General features: G+C 45.4%; 1 protein-coding gene across 1 annotated transcript in view; it reads right to left on the bottom strand.

Annotated features, from left to right (window-relative positions):
* Window positions 1–5,015: 5,015 nt before the first annotated feature.
* The window catches only part of ME3 (malic enzyme 3), a 116,961-nt gene continuing 99,964 nt past the window's right edge, over window positions 5,016–22,012 (bottom strand). The window contains exons 7-14 of the mRNA XM_039718713.1: window positions 21,697–21,806; window positions 10,514–10,611; window positions 9,206–9,319; window positions 8,444–8,549; window positions 7,731–7,873; window positions 6,653–6,826; window positions 6,124–6,222; window positions 5,016–5,287 (exon numbers count right to left, since the gene is read on the bottom strand). Coding sequence (XP_039574647.1) covers window positions 5,126–5,287; window positions 6,124–6,222; window positions 6,653–6,826; window positions 7,731–7,873; window positions 8,444–8,549; window positions 9,206–9,319; window positions 10,514–10,611; window positions 21,697–21,806 — 1,006 coding nt within the window. The 3' untranslated portion in view covers window positions 5,016–5,125. The remainder of the gene's footprint in view (window positions 5,288–6,123; window positions 6,223–6,652; window positions 6,827–7,730; window positions 7,874–8,443; window positions 8,550–9,205; window positions 9,320–10,513; window positions 10,612–21,696; window positions 21,807–22,012) is intronic.

The raw sequence follows: 22,012 nt of genomic DNA, 5'->3' as shown, positions 1-22,012 counted from the left end.
TTGTGACTTAAATAGTCTGGGTCTATTCCAAAGCCACTTTCAGAAAGCAGAAAGATTCCTTTTTTTAAAGTGTTTTGAAACAGGCTCATTAACTATTTCATGGCCTGAGCTTGGGATTGCTCTAGTACAGCCCAGCCATTGACGATGAGTCATCTTCGCTGAGTTTACATAGTTGATCAAAGTGTTAGTGAAAAAGATACAGAAGTTTATTCTAAACTCTTTTTGTTTTCTGACTTTCTAAATAAACTGCTTTTGGCAACAGTGCAAAAACTGAAGGTCATTCTGCACTTATTGGCAACAGGAGGAAAAAGGTGGTGGAGCAATTCCATAGAGATGTGCAAGAAATTCAGATGAGACTGTGAGAGTTCAAGCCTACAAGCCCGACTATATGAAGAGACAGCTGGGAATGCTTTTAGGATAGCTTTGAGTCAGCCAAAGAGGCTGGTGAACACTTCCTAAAAATCCAGTGGTGTTTGTAACACATCTAAAAAACAGCCAAAAGTAGAGTGTATGATAATGAGCACTCTCTCCCCAATTCTGTGTGGGTAAATATTGGCAGGAGATTGCTGAAAGGCAATGAATAATGAAGGTGTTTAATAATATTTTTCAATACCACACTGGAACCCTGATTATCCCCTCCCTTGCTGGCAAAGAACTACTTCAGCAGCCTGCAGGTTTTTAGGCTTTTGTGCTTTTTGGACTCCCTCCATATGAAATGGAAATGTACTGTCAAAGCCTTATCTTTAGGGTTGTTATGATTGTAGTCCACAGACCTACAGCTGTCCAGAGGTCACAGACTCAATGTCACTGCATTGCTGTCAGTGGGATGTATTTATAATTACTTGAATAGGCCAGTGTGGGATTTGAGGAATAGGCAGCATTTCCCAAATGATCCTTCATCTTTCCTTCTCTGAAACAGGGGAATCACATCTTATTTATACAATTTGTGTCATCCCCCAGAGGCAGCTAAAACTGCATGATTTACCCTGTGCTCCTTCTACGTATTCCCCAACAATGTTGGGCATATAAGAAAATGTGAACTGGCTGCACTGAAGGAGGGGGGAGAGGATTCAGGATTTGTAGTAAAGGGTTCTGGTGCCCCTGTTAGTACATGTTTTGTGTGCTAGGATGTCTCCTGGTGGGCATTTTAGACTGCATCAGCCTCAGCAGCTAATTGTAATTCATCCTGTGGGCTTGGCTGAACAAATTCTGGCAAATCCTGCTGTGCCAGATGAAGAGGTGACTATCTCAATTTCCTGCTTGTAAAGGGTTCTGGTGCCCCTGTTAGTACATGTTTTGTGTGCTAGGATGTCTCCTGGTGAGCATTTTAGACTGCTTCAGCCTCAGCAGCTAATTGTAATTCATTCTGTGGGCTCTGCTGAACAAATTCTGGCAAATCCTGCTGTGCCAGATGAGATGAATCTCAATTTCGTGCTCTCTCTTTGCCATAGGTGCCACCCCTTAGCTGCGTGCTGAAGGGAACTGTACCCGTGCCTCTGTTGCTACAACCTGTGATCAGTGCCCAAGTGCATCCTCCAGGAGGGTTTGGAGTGAAGTGGGGGCAGTTTGGCTTAGTCCAGGAATGGCTGGAGCTCAGCTCAGCCATTTCAGCCACAGCTAAGTGAAGCAGATCTCCTGTCAGACTGGGAGTGAGTTAAACCTAAAACACTACATGACAAATCACTTTACTGGTGCCTGCAGATGGGGAATACCGACTGCTCTCTCTTGGGGAAGCTGGCCATAATTGTTACTAATTTTATTTTTGTTCAGCTTCATAAAAGATAGAGGCCCACAGTTTCAACCCTTTGTACCTACATTGTGGTGAAAACTCAGTGAAAGATTTTTAATTTGATGTTGCCACAATACTCTTCAATCAGAAGAATCGTGCCTGAGAAGCTGCTGGACCAAGGATGGTGTCACAGGAGAAGCAGTGGCCCAGATTTTTGTCCCTTTTTTAATTGCAGAATGTGATACAGGCTTTTCTGTACCACAGGGTAAAGGAGAAATTTATAGGGACTGATTTCTATGACTCATTTCAGTGACATAGCAGACATGACTCTTTTTGTCTTCTAAATCTCATAGCAAAGAGCTTGAGCCTGTGCAGTGTGCTCAGGACTCTGGGTTCAGGTGGACACAACACTCCAGGGTGGCACTGAGAGCTGTCCTGGACCCTCTCTTAGCATGACATTCTTATTTCCTTCTCTTCCAATCTCTCTTTGATGTGTTCAGCTCTCAAGCTCACCAGAATGTTTGGGTATTGAGGCTGAGCACCCTGAAAGGCGATGGAGGTTCATAGTCAGTCTGTGAGATCTCTGGACATCTCAGTGACTTTCCAGACCAATCTGCAGGAGTTACAAATTAAATAACATTTAGTGCTCTGACTGCTGACTGTATGAATGTGACTGTGAGTTAAGCTGGACTCTGGCAGATCTTGTTTCAGTAACAGCAGCAATGTTACAGTTCTGTGATCAAATCCCCATCCCATGCCAGCAGTCTCATCTCTGCCAGTGGTTTGACAGCTAGATTTGTTAGGTCTGGAGTAAACAGCCCTGTTATTCTCAAGATTCAGAAAGCCAAGATCAGAGGTGTAAAATTGGGTATGAAGTTTAAATGAGGAGAAATTCCATCCTTCTACTATCATTTTTCATCAGTGGGTAACTAATAATTTTTTGCATAGAAACACCACACAGTAGACCTGGGCTTCAAATAACAGCTATAATTGCTTCGGTGCACTCCAATAATTGCATATAAATCAATTACCACCATTTTAGGTATTTGAACAGCTCGCTCTATGAAGAAAAACCTTTCTTTCCTGTTTAATAGCCAGACCTTTAGCTTCTTTGTTTATCCACATATCTGGGACAAATGATTCAAGCTCAGTCATTAATTAGTGATTTTATCAAGATTTTCCTTTCAGGATGTAAAGGTCATCACACCCTTGAAGAGCCAGCAGAACAAATGTCTCCCATTTGCACATGAAGTCACGGCTTGTGAGGAAGAAGCCTCAGAACATGACTTAAAGGATAAAAGCTTAATTTTGGGTGGCTACTTGTAAAAACATGCCTGGTGTTACTAATACAAATGTGATGGCCAGACATCCTGACTTTTTCCCTAAAGTTTGTGATTAATTCTTTTTATGGCTTAGATGACCCTTGATGCCTAGAGCCAGCTGACAGAACACCAGGCACAGGGGCTGAAGTCAGGCCAGAGGAGGATGGCCCTGATTTCAATATAATTTATTTTTATTGTATTGTCCAGAGCCCCTTGGGTTGTCAGAGCCACACACTGGTTCCTGGATGCTCCTGGAGAAAAGCCAGTGCTACAGCCTGTGGCAACTCCAAGCAATGTGCTGTCTTGGCCAATAAATGGGCCCTGCCAGGGGAAGAACAACATATTTTACTACAGGACAAATGCTACCTGGCTAATCCAGACCAACTGGAATAAGATGAAATTTTGTTAAATAAGAGGAGATAGATGAGTGACAAAGCAAAGAGAAATTAAGGGTTTTTTCCTGGCAGAGGTAATTCAGGTATCAGGAAATGGCCAGGCCATCATGTTTGGATGACACAATAATCCCTTCTCAAATAGGTATTACATTAATTGCTAAATTATGATGTTTATTTATATATTTTTCTTGTGTTTATGATAGTTATAGCACTGGTTTCAAACGACCTCATTTTTCAAAAGAAGGAAAAAAAAACCAATTTAAGAATAGAGACTTTTCCTGCTACTGAGAGAAAAACTGGGAATAGAGGTATCCAAAATTAGCTGCTAGAAATATCTTTGCTTTGAAGCAGAAAACAAAACACAGCAGCTAAAAGTCCCACACTATTCAACTTGAGTTTTTTTCTACACCAGTTTAGACTCTTTTACTAGTTGATGTTCCTGGTAGGGCAGGCGCCCAGCAACTCCAACTCCAGTAAGTATTCCCTCTGCAGGAGACTCTTCTTGTACAAGACTGGACAAGAAAAGAATATTCACTGCCACTGCTTAAGTACCTGGTAAAATGCGAGGTGCTGCCGACAGGACCTTCTCTCCTGGGCAAAGCTGCACACAGAAGTCCTCTGCAGCCCTCCAGTGGTTCCCTTTGGATCCTACACTGTGGGAACACGGCAAGGCAGGGCAGGCATGGCCTTGCTCCCATAAAAGGCTCCCACCCAACTTGCTGTGCTCCCCGAGCACACCTTCCCTTCAGCCCCACCAGCACAGGGAGTGTGTGCTGGAAGAGTTGCCAGCAATCCCTGTGTTCCTTCCCAGTTATGGTCAGGAGCACCCATCCTGCTGCCATAATATTCAGTGAGGCATGACAATGTCACAAGGCTGGGGGAGACCTCCCTGGAACTCTATGACACAGAGAGACTCCCAGAGAGCCCTTGGCTGGTGGCACGTGCTTCCTTAGCAGCGTCCATCAGGAGCTGCATCAATGTGATGGCTCTATGTGGTTCTGGGGGTGTCCTGATCTCTGGCTTGGCCGTCCCCTATGTGTCCCTTCACTCTTGTTCTCTTGAAGGGCCACCTGAATTGAGGAGGGGAGGGGCTGAGGGAGGTTTTGGGGTTTGTTTCCTTGGGGTGTGGCAGATGACAGTGCCAGGCTGTGTGACCCATGCACCACTTTGGGTTGGTTGAGACTCCCCAACGTCAGGGACTCCAGAAGCAGAAGCGAGTAGTGCTTCCCAAGTGTGCAACTCTCCCAGGGCAATGCACACACCTCCCATTACATCCAGAGAGCCACAGGCAAAGTGGCTCTCATGTGTGAGGGATGGCCACATGGATTTGAGCTTCCTGTGGGCACTCCCAGTAGCAGTGGGATTGTGCTTCTGAGGTGGCAGCTTATCCCAAGGCAGCTGAGGGCAGGCAGTATGTTAAGCAATCAGCAATCAGCAGTGCTGACCGACTGGCATGGGCTGCAGCCAGTCTGCCTCTCCCTTGGAGGACCCACTGCCCACCCTGGACTCCATTTTATTCCCTACTGACATGCTCCCCAAGACAAAAATCAGTGCCAAGTAAAAACCAACTTGGATTAATTTACTTTTATCATTCTGCAAGCCTGGAAGTGTGCTATATCAGCAATGACATGGGCCACAGGAACTGATGGCAAAAATGAGAGAACAATTCTCACAAAACATTATATACTTTGTGTTTGCATGGCTGCAGGGGGCCACCTGTAATCATCAAAAACAAAAGAATCGTAGTCAGAGCTGTACATGAGCTGTTTCACAAAGGTTTCCTTGTCTGCTGGCTCAGGGTATGAAGAAGCGAGGCCATGCTTGTAGGCCCAGTCAACAATCTGCAAAAAGATGACAAAATGAGCTGCTGAAACAATGCTGGCACATTATGAAGTTGAAATCAACTGCAGTTTGGCTCTGTCTGTGTTTTCCCTCTTTCCTCCTCTCAGAATTGTGCAGCTTTTTGCTTTTTTCTCTCTGTGAGTCAGCTGCACCTCACCCTCAGCTGAGTGAGGGAATGTAAGCTGCCTGCAAGCAGTGGCTGCTAAGAAAAGCACCCCCTGCCCTGTCAGAATGGTTGGGGTGTGCAGGTGAAGAGGGAGAGCAGCCCTTTGGCCAGCTCTGCTCACACCTGTGAGCTCCTTGGCCATGCTCTGCATCCATCAGTAGCTCTGAGCAGGCCAAGGAGATTCTCAGTGGGTGTCTCTGAATCACAGATCTGATGTATACAGGGCACCAAACCCGTAATTAGACAAGTCCACATGTGGAATAGTACTTATGTACTTAGGTCCCTACCAAACACATCAGGAAAGGTTCCAAAATAGCAATTTGGAACCTACAATCTTTTGGCAATTTGAGTAATGTTTGAATTTGACTCTAAACCTCATTTTTTCAAGTGCTGAAGACTCACAGCTTCAAGCAATAAAGCAGAGCTTTGTGAGCTGTGAGGCACCCAGAATCAGAATGCATTTTTTCACATATGGGTTTTAATGATAGAAGAAATCAAAGCAGCAATTATGGCCAGAAGAATTCCTGAGAATGACTGCTTTAGACTTTAGAATAAATTGAATTAAAAAAAACCACAAACCAAAAATGTCATTTTTGGCCAAAAATGCCATTTTTGAGCATTTCCTCCCTTCCTACCAGGAAAAATTGAAATAAGAATGGAAATACTCACTTTCACAGCAATTTTGAGAGACACTTCTCTGATGGTGTCCAAGGGGGGATAGAGTCTTCCTTCTGCAAGATGCTGCTCTGTCACCTCGGCAGCAATAGCCTAGAAAGAAGAGGATGGCAGTTTTAGGGGTGCTCTCAAGCACATACCACAGTCCCTCATATTACATGGTATGTGGCTGAAACCTCAGCAGCACTGGGGCTGGGACTAGTCCTGATGGGAAACTCGTGACCTGTTCAAACACACTGTGTACACATTTCCTCACAGACTTCAGACTGAGCCAGAGTGGGGCACTGCTGTGTTAGGGCAGCAGGTGTGGAGAAGCAGAACCCTGTCATGGCTCCTGCACCTCTGTAGGTGTAATGGAAGCATGAGCTTTCCCTGACCCAGGAGAAGGCTGCAGCTTTTTGCTGAGGCTGAGCTGTTTCCTCTCCATGCATTGTCCTGGGCCAGGTTCTTTAAAACTCCTGAAGTAGACACATGTGCCTCTTATCATCTTGTTTACAGTATCAGTTAAATGTCATTTGGAAACCTCTGCTGTGATGAGGAAGATTTCATCAGAGATGTGCCGGACCCCGCTGGCAATGACTCCCAGAGCCACTCCTGGGAAGACGTAGGCGTTGTTTCCTTGGCCAGGGAAGAAGGTCTGTCCATTGGGCAGGGTTACCTTTGGGAACGGACTCCCACTTGCAAATATTCCCCGGCCCTGATCAAAGAGAGAAAAAAGCATTCAGATTCGGAGGAGAAGTGTTAGATTTCTGCTGCTCATCATGAGTTGTGCTCAGGGGACACTGGTGACAAAGTTGCCAAAACTCAGTCAGCAAAGGCATCTCCACCAGAGCCACCTGACATTTTGGGAGGACCCACACCCCCAGAGCCAGGATCAGGGCCATGGAAAGGGCCATCACGCACTGAGCATGTATTTGTACTGCAAGTTGCTGAGGAGTCTTTTTACCTCTCTATCAACCATCTATGGAGTATGAAGAGAGACTCGTGGGATAAAGGTCTGGGGCTGTGTGATTGCTGTGGCCATAGGCAGTTGGTAGGGAAGGCAAAGGAAAGAGTGAGACAAGGGCTCCGCTCTCAAGCCAAGTCAATCCACATGACTAATTCTTCAGTGACATTGGGTCCAAGTTGGGTGATGAAATAGTTACATAAACGACTAGGTTGGCATAACACAGGGGACAGAAACTGGATAGGATGGGACATCTCAGACAGTTGTGGGTGAAGGAGGCAAGCACTTTCTTTAGAGGGTCACAAAGTAATTCAGGCTGGTAGGGACCCAAATTCTTGCACACAGCAAGGTCACCTATGAAATCAGATCAGCTGGCTCAGGGCTTTACCCAGTCTGGTCTTGGAAAACTTGCAATGACAAGAGACTGCACGAGCAACTTTGGCCCTGCCCCCTGCTCCACCTCCTGACCCTCCTCACAGCATAAAAGTCTTTTTTACACCCAGCTTGACTATCTCTTATTTCAATTTATGCAGGCTGTCATTTGTTTGCAGCATGCCCCGTTGTGGTGTCCTGGGTCCAGCCAGGCCCCGAGCTCCCTGTGCTGAGCTGTGGTACCTGTGAGGTACCAGAGTGAGGTAGCAGGGTGAGGCAGTACCTGGGTGAGGCGGTAGCACTGCTCTGCTGTGCACTCTGCTTTGCTCGTGGGGTTGCTCAGGGCGAACACGATGGGCCTCTCATTGAAGGCTGCCATGTCCTTCAGCAGCTTCTCAGTGAAAGCTCCTGCAACAGCTGCCACACCTGGAACAGCAACAGCAGAGTGAGGCGGTGCCTTCCCACTGTGTGACTTCAGAGCATCGGGCTGCTCCTCTGGGACTGGTGAATGAACTGTGGGAGGCAACCAGCTTTATCTCTGGAGATGCAGGTGGCATCTTTCTCACAGGACAGTGAGATTTAAAGCCTGTCTCAAAACAAAGCCCTCTGCTCCTCCAGGCAGAGTGGGCACCAGTGTTTTGTCCAGCCTGACTGCAGCACTCTGACTCCCAAAGACCTTCCTGAGGTGCCTGTTGTCATCCTCATCCCTCTCAGCCTGACAGGGCCAAGTTTGTTGCTTGAGAGCCCCGGATCCTGCCTCCCCCAGCACTTCCCTTTACAGCTCTGTCTGAAAGAATTCCTACAGCTCCAAAGGAGTGAGGAAGCCTGTGCCCCATAGTTAACACAAAAAGGATATGGAGAACTCAACCAACAAAATGGGGGTGAAAAAAGCTCATTTTGTTTTGACTAGGAGAACAAAAAGGAGACTCTGGAGGAAAGACAGAAACTTTCCTAAGAATTGAATGGACATGAAAAGGTCATATCAAGTGAACTCACCTATAACTGCTGTAGGCTTCACTTTCTGCACAACCTCTTCCAGTGTGTCCACACCGGGGTGGTCCTGGGCAAATATTTCTTTCTCATGGTTCAGGTGACTCCTGCCCTGTGAGGAAAAAGGAATCAGACTTTGGTCTGTTGCCAAAAGGTGCACACATAACATAGTAACTCATCTTCAGCTCATTTAATCTCTCAGCCCTCTACCTAAAGCAGATTTCACATAGCAGGAGCTCAGCATCAGCCAGTCAGGCATGGAGGGGTTGGTGAAATGTCACACTGGGTTGGCCTCTGCTCCTCTCACCCACTGAAGTACACTGACTGTGTGGAGGAGGGACCTGGCTTCCCTTCGCTTGTACACAAAGCACAAGTCTCCTCCAGTCTGAGGAGGAACAAGGGCAGAGGCTCTGGGATACAGGAAGTGCAGAATGGAGCTGGGCCAGGCTGGGTCACCAAGCAGGGCACATGATAATGCCCCATATGATGTGCAAGACTTCCAGCACTGCTTGAGGCCATGGCCAGCAGGGTATCCTTCCACTTTAGAGGCCCAGCCTGAAGTGTTGCCTTTAGGGCAGCCAGTGCTGCTGGCACACTTGTCACCATGAGAGCTAGTCCTCTGAAAGCAGGAGCAGCAATGCTGACACCAATAAAACCACAGCCTTTACTTCAGGGCTGAGCAGGGGCCCAGGGTATCTGCCTGCTCTGGACCCTCTAGCTGGCACTGGATGGCAGGTGAGTGGAGCTCAGCTCTGGAGACAAATTCACCTTCACAATCAGTCCCTTGGAGTCCACCATCCAAATTTTTTTGATGGCATCCTCTCGTGAAACTCCTTCCTTTTCCATTGCCATGAGGATGAGATGAGCTATGCCCATGGCAGCCTGGAACACAGTATATAAACACTTCATTGGGATATTGTTATATTTTGGGGGAAGATTTTAAATGAGAGGTGGGTTGTGTCATCCCCCAGCACTGCACAAAGCAGGGAGACTTTCTGTTGTACAGTGTCAAGGAATGGGGCTGATTTTAGCATTGTAGGTGCTGCCAAAAATGAAAACCCTCACAATCATTCAGCAGAGCAGGCTGCAGGTGAGGCTGAAGAAGCAGAGGTGGTACCTTGACAAGCAGGGGTTGTCTCCATAATTTAAACCAGCTGCTGCAGGGGAGTTAGAGAGGCAGACACTTAAAAAATGCTGGTGGCAATGCCAGTACAGAGGAACTCAAAGCCAGGTGGGACTGCTGCATTTGAAATACGGCCATGAGGAAAGTCTTGTCCCATTCTCCTGCCTGGAAAAGCAGCCCTGGACATTCTGTGTGTTTGTGGTCCTACAGCCATGCCTGGTCCTTCTGCCCAGAGGGGGACTAACAAGGCAGGAGGGACTCTGGGCCATGGAGATGGTGACCAGCACAGACACATCTGGCAGCAGGGGTGGAGAGGCAGAGAGCAATCTTTTTCTCAGTGAGGGATAGACAAGTAATAACAGACCTTCCCGAAGTCTCACAGGTGGGTAAGAGCTGAGACAGGTCCTGGACCAACACCTTTAGTCCATGAACCAGGCTTTGGAGGGTCCAAGGACCCACTGACCCTCCATAGACCCTCTTTTTCTGCCTCTCTCTTTGAGCAAGGTGCCACACAGGCAACCTGGCTTCTGCCATGGAGCACTATGACTGACTCCAGATAGAAAGGTTCTGTTCTTACAGTTCTTTGAGTCTGTGTCCTTTGGACTCTGCTGCTAAAGAAATTCTAGTTTACTCTAGACATCAACCCTGAGAACTCAAACCAGCCTCCTTAATATTCTTGCCTCTTAATGAACTTCCCTAAAGGTAGTTAAAGCCCCACTGGCACATGGGCAGTCTCAGGATTTGTGGGCCAAAAAATCACTGTCAGACTGTTGGTAACTTCCAAACAGCAGCAAGATCCACCTGTAGGGCCCAATCCTGCCCAGTGACAAGGAACCTGCTTCTGTGCTTCATCCCTATGAAGCCAAGCCTTGCAGAAAGTTTCACAGTTGACTTTTCTCTCTCTAAATTTGAAGCTGGAGCATATTAAAGTGCAAGCTCAGGAACATTCGTACCTCTCCAGCTCCCTGGAAAACAAACTTCTGGTCAGAGAGCTTGTTCTTTGTGATCCTTAAGGCTGCAATGAGGCCAGCGACTGCAACAGATGCTGTGCCTGAAAGACAGAAACACAATGAGAGGGACATCCTGGCAAATGCACTGTCTACCCTGCAGATCTACTGTCAGAAACCTTGTGGTAGGAATCATTCTCTTAGATTCTGTCACTGAAGGATCAGACTACCTTCCCTGTGCTGAAATATTAACAAATTATCATTATTAATATTAACATATTATTGAGATTCTCCTGCAAGGCTGCAGAACACCAATTTTCCTCCATGTAGAGTCAAAGAGACACCAAATCCCAGAATGTCAGAAGAAGTTAATACCTAATTTGCAAGGGTTTAAGATGCACCTGACTTCTCTAAGGTCACATAAGACCCCTGTAGCAGAGCAGTGGTTTGAACTTGGGTCCCCTTGTCAAAAAATCCTCTGTGATTATGGAATTACCATCTTCTTCTCCTATTTACCTTCACAGCCCAGCATCACTATAACACGTTGATACTCTGACTCACAGCCATCACATCCTGCTGCTAAACATTAAGGAGTCATTGAGGACAGGAGGTGGTCCCAGATTAGTGAGGAACAATGCAGTAAATGGAGCAGAGTCCTGCTGTGACAGCCACTGTGATATCTACAGCTTCCCATGCATTAAGGGGGGGCAGACTGAATAACCTGCCTTTACCCCACATAACTCACACATAAATCGCATCCAACATTCATCTAATGTCCTGTCCCAGGTGAAGAATATGGTGGAAATAAATAAGGCACAAGATAATAAGGATTCAGGCACTGGCAGTATCTCAGCTCACTTGGGCAAGTGGGATGCAACGTTAAAGGGGACCTGGGAATGAAGGTGGAAGTTTGATCACAGAATACAGAAAGTTGGAAGGGACCCATAAGGATCAAAAAGTCGATTAGTTTTATTCCTTAGCATTCAAAAGAATATCAGTCTGGATATACCCTAGTTTTGATCTGTTCCCAACTCTAGTGCTTGTCTCTCCATTCATCTTTAGAAGCTTTGTGGGAAATCAGGGAGACCTGATAGTAATGAGTCTTGTGGGGGGTGGTCATAGCTGGGGCAGGCAGTGACCACTTTAAGGCTAATATACTTGATTTCAGCAAATTTGTAGCATTTCCTATTTTGCTGCCCATGTAATCAGCCAGTGGTTCAGGGTTTTAAGTAGCCAGTGCTTCACTGAGGTTCCCTGCAGGGTCCTTAGGGCCTGAGGTGCTGCAAGGCATCAGGAACAGTCTGTCTGAGAAACAGCAGCTCCTGAGCAGACATGAGCACGAGCAGTGACACCAGCAGATGGAGCTGCCCCATCTCTGAAGGACCCAGAAAACAAATTCAGCTTTACCTGCTCCTTTTCTTTAGTGCGAAAGCCACAGACAAGCTAGGAATCTGCTGGTATATCACTGGGGAATGATTCACACTCTTATCATTTCCTAGTAAGCAGGAAATATAGTGGAAGCACAAGTACTCTGTCAAAGAAGTACTTTTATTTACATGACTTATCTTGTTTAGGGAACCTATATACACTACTCTGACAAAGTAAATCCTTATAGGCCAGATCAGAAGTATTTGTCTGTACAATGTGAAACACTTTGTGACTATAACTCAGATGAATTTAGTTCTCCAAAAGCTAATAACTGGCCTCTCTTAAGAGTGATTCTGGTTTAGCAGAGGTGACAGCAGCCGCACTTCTGCAACAGATGTGGTGTTCACACTGGCACACAATGGCAGTATCACTTCATAGAACCATAGAGTGGTTTGGGGTGGAAGGGACTTCAAAGACCATCTAGTTCCACTCCCCTGACACAAGCAGGGACATCTTCCACTAGATCAGGTTGTTCCAAGCCCCATCCAACGTGTCCTTGAACACTTCCAGGTTTAAGGCATCCATGACTTCAGGAGGGCACTGCAAGCATTCATGCCTTAAACACAAAACAGACTAGACTGATGGTTGATTACTTTATAAGCTTCTTTCTTGCAATGAATCACTTGGGACACTCCCTTCAGCACCAAGGATGAATTCCCTTGATCAACTCAGAAAAGTTTTTACCATTACATTTCCAGACCCAGACCATCTAAGTTCAGTTTAAAAGGGAGTCAGCAGGGAAGGAACCAGCCACTGAGCACCTTGTTGCTTCAGTATTAACATGTCACACAACTGAAGGAAGTGTACAAAGGATTTCCCCTTGCTCCTCCTGCACTACATCTCTGCTTTTTAATGCTCTCTTTAGAATGGTGTATTTGCCTGGTGAAATTCCACTGAACTAGGAAAATTACAGAGGAAGATAATGAACATCCAGGAAATTTAAAAGAACACTGGATAATTGCCTAGTTTTTAGATTTTGTGTTTTATGAACCAGTCCATGCTCATTCTCTGTGTTATGGTGAGTCTATAATCAGCAGGACTGCTTGGCGTGCCATGACAGACGCTGACGAGGGGACTCCTTTAAACAAACATGCTTGCTTATGCTAAAGCAGCCACCTGAACTGGGTTAAATGAAATACACCCTAGAAGAGTCACTACCACCACATGTTTTTTAGACAGACAAGGTAACTGGAATACATGTAGGCACTTCTGTTGCAGACACCTAATCTGTGCGGAAAGAGATTCCACTCTGTAAGTCTGAACTGCAAAGAAATGGGAAGAGACCAGCTGTCAGCAATGCCAGGCTTGTGACATGCAGTAGAGTATGAACATCTATGTGTACTCTCACACATGTTCACACACTATCTCCAAGGCTTACTTTGCACAGAAATCCCCAAATCCCCAAATTCCCATGTGGGTGGGAGTGGGGAACTGATCAAAGTTAAAAAACCAGAAGTGACATCATTACAGTGGGATGGTGTAAGTGTCAGGTCATAGCCTTAGCAGTGATATATGCCTGGAAAATATTGAAAAGACTGAAATGTAACTGGAGAAATATCTTGTTTCTCTTGGTCCTGACCCAGGCAAAACTGCTTTATACCCTTTGATTGTCAAGAAGGCTGATGGGACAAATGCTGGTGTTTGCAAACCCATTTAAGTGGGAAATGCTCTTGAGAGATTTCAACAGAGGGAGGTACTTGAGGTACTTTTCTAAGGTGTCACTAGCAGGAATTTGACAAGTGGTGTATATGGAAAGGTGACAGACTCAGTCTGCAGAGCAGAGACCTGTGGGACTGGGTGTGCCATTACTCATCCCCTGCACTTGTGCTGCAGCTTTGACTAACAGCAGGGCTCTGTTCAGCTCTGCCACTCCTAATCCTCTCTTGTTCCAATGTGTTTCTAATCCCTCCATGTCTCCCAAATTCCATCTCACCCTCATTACTCAAGCAATAAAGTTACTGTACCTTGGCCTTAGCTCAATATTTTTCTTTGAGAATTACAATTTCTGAGCACAGAACAACACAGTATCTCTGTGGAGAAGGGTTCACAGCTGGTTCATGTAAAGAACTGGCTAATCATTGTGCTTCAGTTCTAAAAGAATCAGAAAGTCAGAGTGGAGCAGGGAACTCTCAGCATGTCAAGAAAACACCAGCTATCCTTCAACACATTGGTCTATCTGTTTTCCAAAAAGAGTGAGTGCTGCTATTGCAGATAACTGCTTCCCTAAGTAATTAGCAAGAGCCAGCTTGGCTGGTCTGTATCTGAGGTGAGATATGGAGTGGTACAGAGAGAAGAAAGTGCTTTCAAACCATCCTGTCTATCCAAGACTTAAAGTGAGTGCTAAATTTTGATATCACGAAATAGCAAGCAGACCTCGGGACCTCTCTGGGAAGTCCACAGCAACAGAACCAGTAGAAAAAAAGAGACATTTAGAATTAAGGCACAGTCAGGAACATGGCCATCTCAATCAACTGAATGAGAATTCATTCATTCAGAATCAATTTCTGACACTCAGGCACATTCAGAATATTGTAAAACATGAAGGAAAACCCTGTGGGGTTGATGTTGCACTTGTACTACTGCAAGTGAGAACAAGCCCCAGTAGATGTCAGTGGAGGTACACTGGAGCACAACCTGAGAAAGGATCTGCTCCCCTGCATCGCATGAGAAAGGCTGCAGCAGAGAGGCTCCCATTCCCGAGGACCTGGCCCTTCCTCAGAGTGGGGAGAGGGGCAGAGGGGCTCTCAGCTCCTCTGAGTTACAGGGAGCACTGCACGAGTCTCTGGGGAAAGCGCTGCCCAGCGCCGAGCTCAAGGCTGTGCCGTGGCTGCCAGCAGCCAGTGGCTAAGCAGGGAACACGGGGAAAAGCATGGACCATGGGGGTGCTTGGGGCAGGAGTCCTCTCATGCTGATAGCTGGCACTGCCCTGTCACCTGTCCTGGAGGGCTGACTGAGCTGAGCATCACCACCATACTGAGTCCTTCCCATTGCAGCAGCAATGGCAACGTGCAGCCACACCACTGCCTGTTTCTTCACACAACACCTGTGTGGGTGATTTCCCCTTCGCCACAGTACACTGGTGGAAAAGATGACCAAATTCAGACTGATCTTTTTTTTAATTCTCTTGACCTGCCTGCTTACACTTCACCCTGTCAAAACCATGCCAATATGAGGGCCCAGGGAACAGCAAACTCTAGTTTAACAGCTCTAGCAAAGGGCAGCCAAGGAAATACATCTAAATTTATGGATGAGGAGGAAGCCTAGGGCTTTTCCAAATTCTGGTTCACATTAACTCCCTGCAGCAGTTCCGCCCATTACTGGAAAGCAGAGTGGAGCTTGTCCAGATCCACTCCAAATGCATACTCAAAAGTCAAACACAACAAAGCTGGAGCAAAAAACTGCCAGTGTTTGCAACTCAAGGTCTTCCCCTCCACGGCTGTGGGCTAGTGTTACCCTTCCCCCAGAGGGCCTCTGTAAGACATTAAGAAAATAAACTTAGAAATGGTGCAGAGTTAGTCAACAAGAAGAGCAGTAAAATGCAAAGCACTGATGCACAGGGGTGGAACTTGTTCTCTGAAGGGTGACCCAGAATTGTTGGCAGCATGGAGAAGAGCTGCCTGACAATGGAGAAGCCTAATGAGGCCATCTCTAGGTTCCTTTTAATTTTTCCACTGCAAAGTGCTTGGACTATACTGTGCATAACCTTCATGACCGGTTCTGACCATGGCAGCAGTGCCCTCCCTCCTGCCTGCAGGGTGCCAGCCTGCACCACTGTGCCCACACAGGCTGAGCCCCTCGGGCACGCACATGGGCAGAGGCTGTCAGGCAGCTGCCAGGAGTCTGCAAGAAAGCATCCCCATCACAGCACAGGGGACTCTGTGCATGCTGCTGCATACCAACAAGCTGAACCAGGTCAGAGCACAGCCCTTTCTTCTGTCCATTTGGCCTCCTTAGCCTGGACTTAAAAGATGGCAGACAGCTTAACACACAGGTGACCTGTGCTGTTCTTCACTACAGAGGAGGGCTTGGCAGTGGCATCCAGTGAACGAGATCAACAGCAAACAAGAAAAGCAGGAAAAGAAAGGGAAACAAATGCCACAATTCCCAAAAGTGACAGAACATAAGGGCCTGATCTTTACAGTGCTGCAAGGATAAGCCTAAGAAAATGAGGCCCATTTAGAGCCTGGAGTCCACACTGTTCTGACCTGCCTTGTGAAGCAGTCAGTGTGTGAATTCAGCACAAACCCAGGAGCTGGCCCTTGCAGCCTCTTCTGCTGCGGAGCACAGCAGGTCCAGAGGGACTGTTAATAGTGAACCTCTACAGGACTGAGAACACCTCCACATCTATCTCCAGGCTGGGTAAATCCCCAAGGGAAGTGTGCTGCTCAGGAGCTGCCTGGCAAGACATTGCCTGCTTTGTTCCCCAGTACGGCACCGTCCCTCACTCCCTTCCTATTGTGCTTCCCCCTCCTTAGCTTCCTGTGATAATTACCGATGCATTTGCCACGCCAGCTGAAACAACAAAGTAAGATACTGTACCATTTTAATCTGCTGAAATTAGTTACTGCTGAGCCAAGAACTCTCACTTTGCCTGCTTCTCGCAGCAGATGGAAACGTGCCTGTGAAACGGGCCTCGTTTGCACATGATTGATTTCCAACTTGCCCAAGTGTTTGAAGCTGCTCAGATTTGTGACACTGGAGTCAGCCTGTTCCCAGCCTCAGCTGAGATCTGGACCACTGTTGCTTCAGGCCAGGCACTGCTTCCTGAAGTGTCTTGGGAAGGTTATGGAAAGGTTATCAGCTAGGATAATGAGAAAAGGTGGTTGGTGGGTCAAAAGATATTTTGAGGACCATCAGCAGTCACATATCCTACAACCAAGGGGAATCATTACTGTAATGACTTGGAAAAGACTCAGAGATGTTCTGTGAAAGGGGGGACCCTGAGCATTGCCCACAGACTACTTTAGATAACAGGCTTTTGTTCACTGTTCTCTTTGCCCTGCCTGCATGTGTGAAAAACTTTTGAATGACATGATCCGACACAATTAATTACATAACACATTAAAGATTTCTTTATTTTTTCTGCAATTCTGACTAAACTTGAAGAACAACTTCTGCTGTTCATTACTGAGCAAACATCTCAAGAGGCATCTAAGTTGGTCAGGTATGATTTGCCTTGGGAGATCCATACTGTTCTCATTCACCTTCATGTTCCTGGGTGGACTTCCAGAAGACTTGCTTTGTCATCCCCAGACACTGTGGTTAGGCTAGCTGGGCTAAAATTCCTTGAATCTTTCTTTTTGACTTTCTTGAAGATAGGTGTGACATTTGTCTTTTTTTCAGGAATTAGGATCTCCTCAATTACCATAACCTTTCAAAGAGTGACTTTGTAATGCTGTTGGCCACATACCTCAGATGAATCCTTAGATGCATCTCATCAGGTCTCATGGACTTTGTCTCTTGAGCAATCCCTGCTAAATAGGCAGAAGTCCATGGAGATGCTGTAATTTTGCATGCATAAAGTTCTCATCATGGAAATAGAACTCTGGATGTTTTCCTTGATTTGCATGAAGGCTTTGACATAATCTCCCAAAACATCCTTGTAGCCAAACTGGAGAGGAACAGACTGAACAAGTGGGTGAAAAAGTGGCTGGGCTGGTAGGCTCAAAGGTTTGTGGTCAGTGGTACAAAGAGGCCAATACTATTTAAATTCTCATAACAATCTAGATTATAAAACAGAATGCACTTCTGTAAAGTTCATGGATGATTACAAATTGGGGATAGTGATTGACACAGTGGTGGTATGACAGTCATTCACAGGGATCTCAGCAGGCTGGAGAAACCTCGGGGCTAGGGAAACCTCGTGAGTGTCAGCAAAGGCAAATGCAAAGTCCTGCAGCTTTGCAGAAGAAAACTTTGGGGTGGCCAGCAAGTGGAGGATGAGCCAGCAATAAGCCCGTGTGACACAGAAGACCAACAGCCTGCTAGGCTGTGTCAACAGTAGGTAAAAAAAAAAAGTATAATTTTTTCTATTTCAGTACTTTTGAGGCCATCCCTAGACAAGCACATTCCATTTGGGGCTTTCAGCACAATGACAGACTGGAGCAAGTCCAGAGGAGGGACACAAATATGACCTGAGTATACAAAAAGGATTGAGGAGCTTGGGTTTGAAAGTGCCAGAGACGACTAAGAGGATATCTAATTTCTGTTTACAAGCACTGGTTGGAGTGTTTGTAAAGAGGCCAGATTCTTCTCAGAGGTGTAGCAAAAAAAAGATGAGGCACATTGAACACAAGTTGCATCTAGCAAAATTCCAATTAGATATTATGGGAAAAAATGCACAAGGAAGATGAGAAACCTTTGGAACAGGTAGTGAAAAGAGATTGTGGATACCCATCCTTGTATATACTGCAAAGTATTTGGCTGGACAAGGCTCTGAGGAACTTGAAATAATATAAAACTTGGATCTAAGTTTGAAATTACCCTTTATTTGAGTGAGGGCTGGCTGATGTCCAGAGGTCCCTTCCATACTAATGCTTTCAATGGCTTTATGTAATTTCTTGTATGAAGCAGGAATCCAGAGATGTCTGCTTCAAGGACTCACCAGACTTGACAACTTTGTAAGACTTTTAAGTTGTCTACTTTCTGTTTAACACTGAACAATTAAATGGAGCAAAGTTAGAGGAGGAAGAGAAAGAGCAGGAGCGAAAGCCTTCTCATGTACCTCTAATCTTATGTGCTTCAGAGCCTGCCCTTGTACTTTACTGGGGAAAAGGAAGAAGTGACAATCAATTTTCTCCCTCAGAGCTGTAATTGAAGCTGCTGCCCCTTGCATGAACCCAGACAGAGCTGGGAAAGGACTGATGTCATCACCCCCTTGGAGGAAGGAGAAGCACTCCCTCAATGGGAGCTCCCACACACGGGCACTGTGAGCCAGCTCCTGCCTAGATCCCAGGCTGATGGCTTTCAGAATAAGCAGTCACCTCGTCCCAGTTGGTGGTACCTGGCAGGCATCCCACCCAGCATCAGCAGGCTGGCTCCAACTGGAAGGGCTCTGAGTCACCTTCATTCTCTGGGGTTAGGATGGATTTGGAAATACAGTAATTTGTAAGGAAAAAAAAAAAAAGAAGTAGGTATTAATATTTTAAACTGTTTTTCATTTTGTTTAGGCCCTGGGGCGAGAACAGGGAGGTCTAAAGGATCTTAAGGGAAGCAATTTATACCTCTATTCCTCATCTCATCTGGGTGTGTATGTGTAGGCACACTGCATCCAGAGTCCCAATAACCAAAGGCCAATGAGTCAATGAGTTTAATTAGTATAGCTCAGGCCGCATCTACCTTGCACTGCTTGTGCCTAAGATGTTTTTAATTCAACATACTTAAAACATTGCCAGCTCAGAAGCTGGAATAATTCAGGCTTCACAAGGTCTGTTCCTGTCTCGCTTGGGTAAAATTAATCCAGCTTGCATTAACAAGGCTTTATATAATTCTCATTAATCATTTAAACACCACTTACATTGAACTCTAACACTTTCTAAAGTAGGTGAGTCATGAAAGATCATCACGTTAGAAAAGAAAGAGTCTAAGGTAAACCCAAAGGACAGGAGGGAGTAAGTGAGAAAATGCCACTTCCTATCATCTGAGGATACAAAGGGACATATTAGGGGGGGTAAATCAGACTACTCATCCCAGATTCAACTCTTTTATGTCTGACATGACTTCAAGACAGAGTTAAGTGAGTAGATATATATTACTTAAGCATTCCAAAGGTCCTCAAAACTAATTTCTGACTAGTAACCTAGCTTGGATTTCCCTTTTCTTTCTGACAGCTCCATAAAAAAGACTAAACAGGTGCTTGCTTCCTTCGACTCATTGCTTGTTGTGCAAAAGCTCAGCAGGATTTCTTTACTTATCTACTACTGAGAAACCAGTGCCAGCAAAATGCTTTATTTGAAATATAACCATGTTTTACTACAAAGAATGTAGTAACTACATGTTTTACTACCATGTTTTACTCTTTGAAAAGGCAGGACTTGAAATAATTTTCAGGGGGCTTGACACCTCCCATGCACTGTAAGATGCATCTAACTGGGGAGAATCAGATAAGGTCCATTTTATGACAATACTGTTTTACAGCATCCTCCTGGATGTGGTTTGCTGCTCTGGGGCAGTTGTTAACAGGAACTGTCTGAGGCATTCAGCTATGACCTATGGCCAAAAGAAAGCAATAAAAAATAGTCTGCTGCTTCCCACTCAGAATATGCAGTTTAGCTTTAATGTTCTATTTTTCTCCTGTTATCAAAGAAACCTTCCAAATTCACCAAGAAAGCTTTGCCATTCACTCCAGTTCTTCCAAGAAAACCTACATCCAGGCCTCTGATGTGTGATTTGCCATATCACTTGGCCTCTTTTTGACTGCTTGAGTCCCCTTCCATTTTCAGAGAGAGCAACTAATCAAAAAAAAATCTTTACAACATCAGATTCTTATTATGCCTTCATCTGCCCATCTTCATAGAAGTCTGAGTGCTTGGTTCCCCCATTCAATACTTCCATTAAAAAACTTATCTCCTGGGTTTTCTTTTTCTGTGCTTCTCTCTCCACTGGAAGTTTTTGGGGGTGGCAAGAATACCTGATGAGTCTTCTTGTACAGGAGTATCCATCTGCCCTTCCCTGAAATGCCTTTGCTTGTGTGCTTCTAAACCCTCCCCATGAAAATGTCTTTGAGCAGGTCCATGCATCCCACTACACCAACCACATTTCCCCAAACCAGGATCTTACTCCTTGTGTCAGATAGGAAGAAGCTGCTGTACACATTGCCAAATATTGTTAGATAAGCAGCAGATGCAGAAACAGCACTGGAAAGTCTGCTCACAAAAGAACCAGCATTGTGTGAAAAATAACACTGATGTTTCTTTCAGTCTCTTTCAAGTACAAGTGAGGATGAATCCAACTGACTGCAAATAATTAAATCAAACACTGGAAATTTCTGCATGTTTCAAGCAGGACTAGACAAAAGAAAAGATGAAGGGACTCAGAGGAGAACTGGTTGTTTGCAGAGACTTGGGAAAATCCTGTCCCTGTCAAATGGGCAAACAGCCCTTCCAAAGGTTTAAAGCAAAGTCAGCATCAGACCAGGATGCAGAGTGCATCCCTGTGGGCATTGAGCAATCCTGCTGACTGCTGAGCCTCTCAGGACCTGGAGACTTGTTTGCTATAACCCCAGCTTTGCTGCTGTCACTTCTCTTTGATGCTGGAAGAGTTATGTTAACCACGCTAGGGGAGAACAGATCTGTTCTCAGATTACTGCAGAGTTAGCATCCACAGAGAGGAAAGAAGATGGTTTACCTTTATTTTTGTGCATGTAGTAAAGAGTCTAACAATAGAGGGAAAATGCCAGGATCAGCTAATGACCACCTGGCTCACGAAAACGGAAAGCCTTGCATAACTGTTAAAACGTCATCATTGTTTTAGGTAAATTATAGAAAATTAATGGAACTCTCTAAGTTACCTGCATAATCTAAAGCATATGATCCATTTTCTCCCTGAATGTTTCTTCAATGAACAGCTAAATTCCTAAAAGCAATGGAGACTCACTTTTCAACTCAGATGGCTGAGCTTTCGTTTATATTTTTAAATGCTTCTGTGTAAACTCCAAAATCTGTCAGACATCTGACTACTGTATAATAAACAGTCTTGTGATATGAACCAACGCTTCTCATGACAAGGTGAAGGTTAAATTTGATTTTCCTAACAGTACTTACCCTGAATATCATCATTGAATGTACAGTATTTGTTGCGGTATTTATTGAGGAGACGAAAAGCGTTAGCATTGGCAAAATCTTCAAACTGGATCAGGCAATTCATGCCATACCTGCAAGTTAAAGAGCAATTTAAAATTAATAAATAGGACAAGATATACACATTTTACCAAGGCAATGTAGCTAGACACTAGTGCAGAAATAAAGTAGTGCAGAAATAGAAGTATCATGATAGAAATGCAGCACAGTAACAGCAAACAGGATCACATGCATCCCAAGGTCCATACACTGAGAAATGTGGAGTCACCAGGATTAAACT

Source organism: Passer montanus, unplaced genomic scaffold (genome assembly GCF_014805655.1).
Source record: "Passer montanus isolate IOZ18808 unplaced genomic scaffold, ASM1480565v1 scaffold4, whole genome shotgun sequence".
NCBI classification, from domain to species: domain Eukaryota; kingdom Metazoa; phylum Chordata; class Aves; order Passeriformes; family Passeridae; genus Passer; species Passer montanus.
The sequence above is the reverse complement of the archived record's forward strand: the minus strand, read 5'-3'. Positions and strand labels throughout refer to the sequence as shown.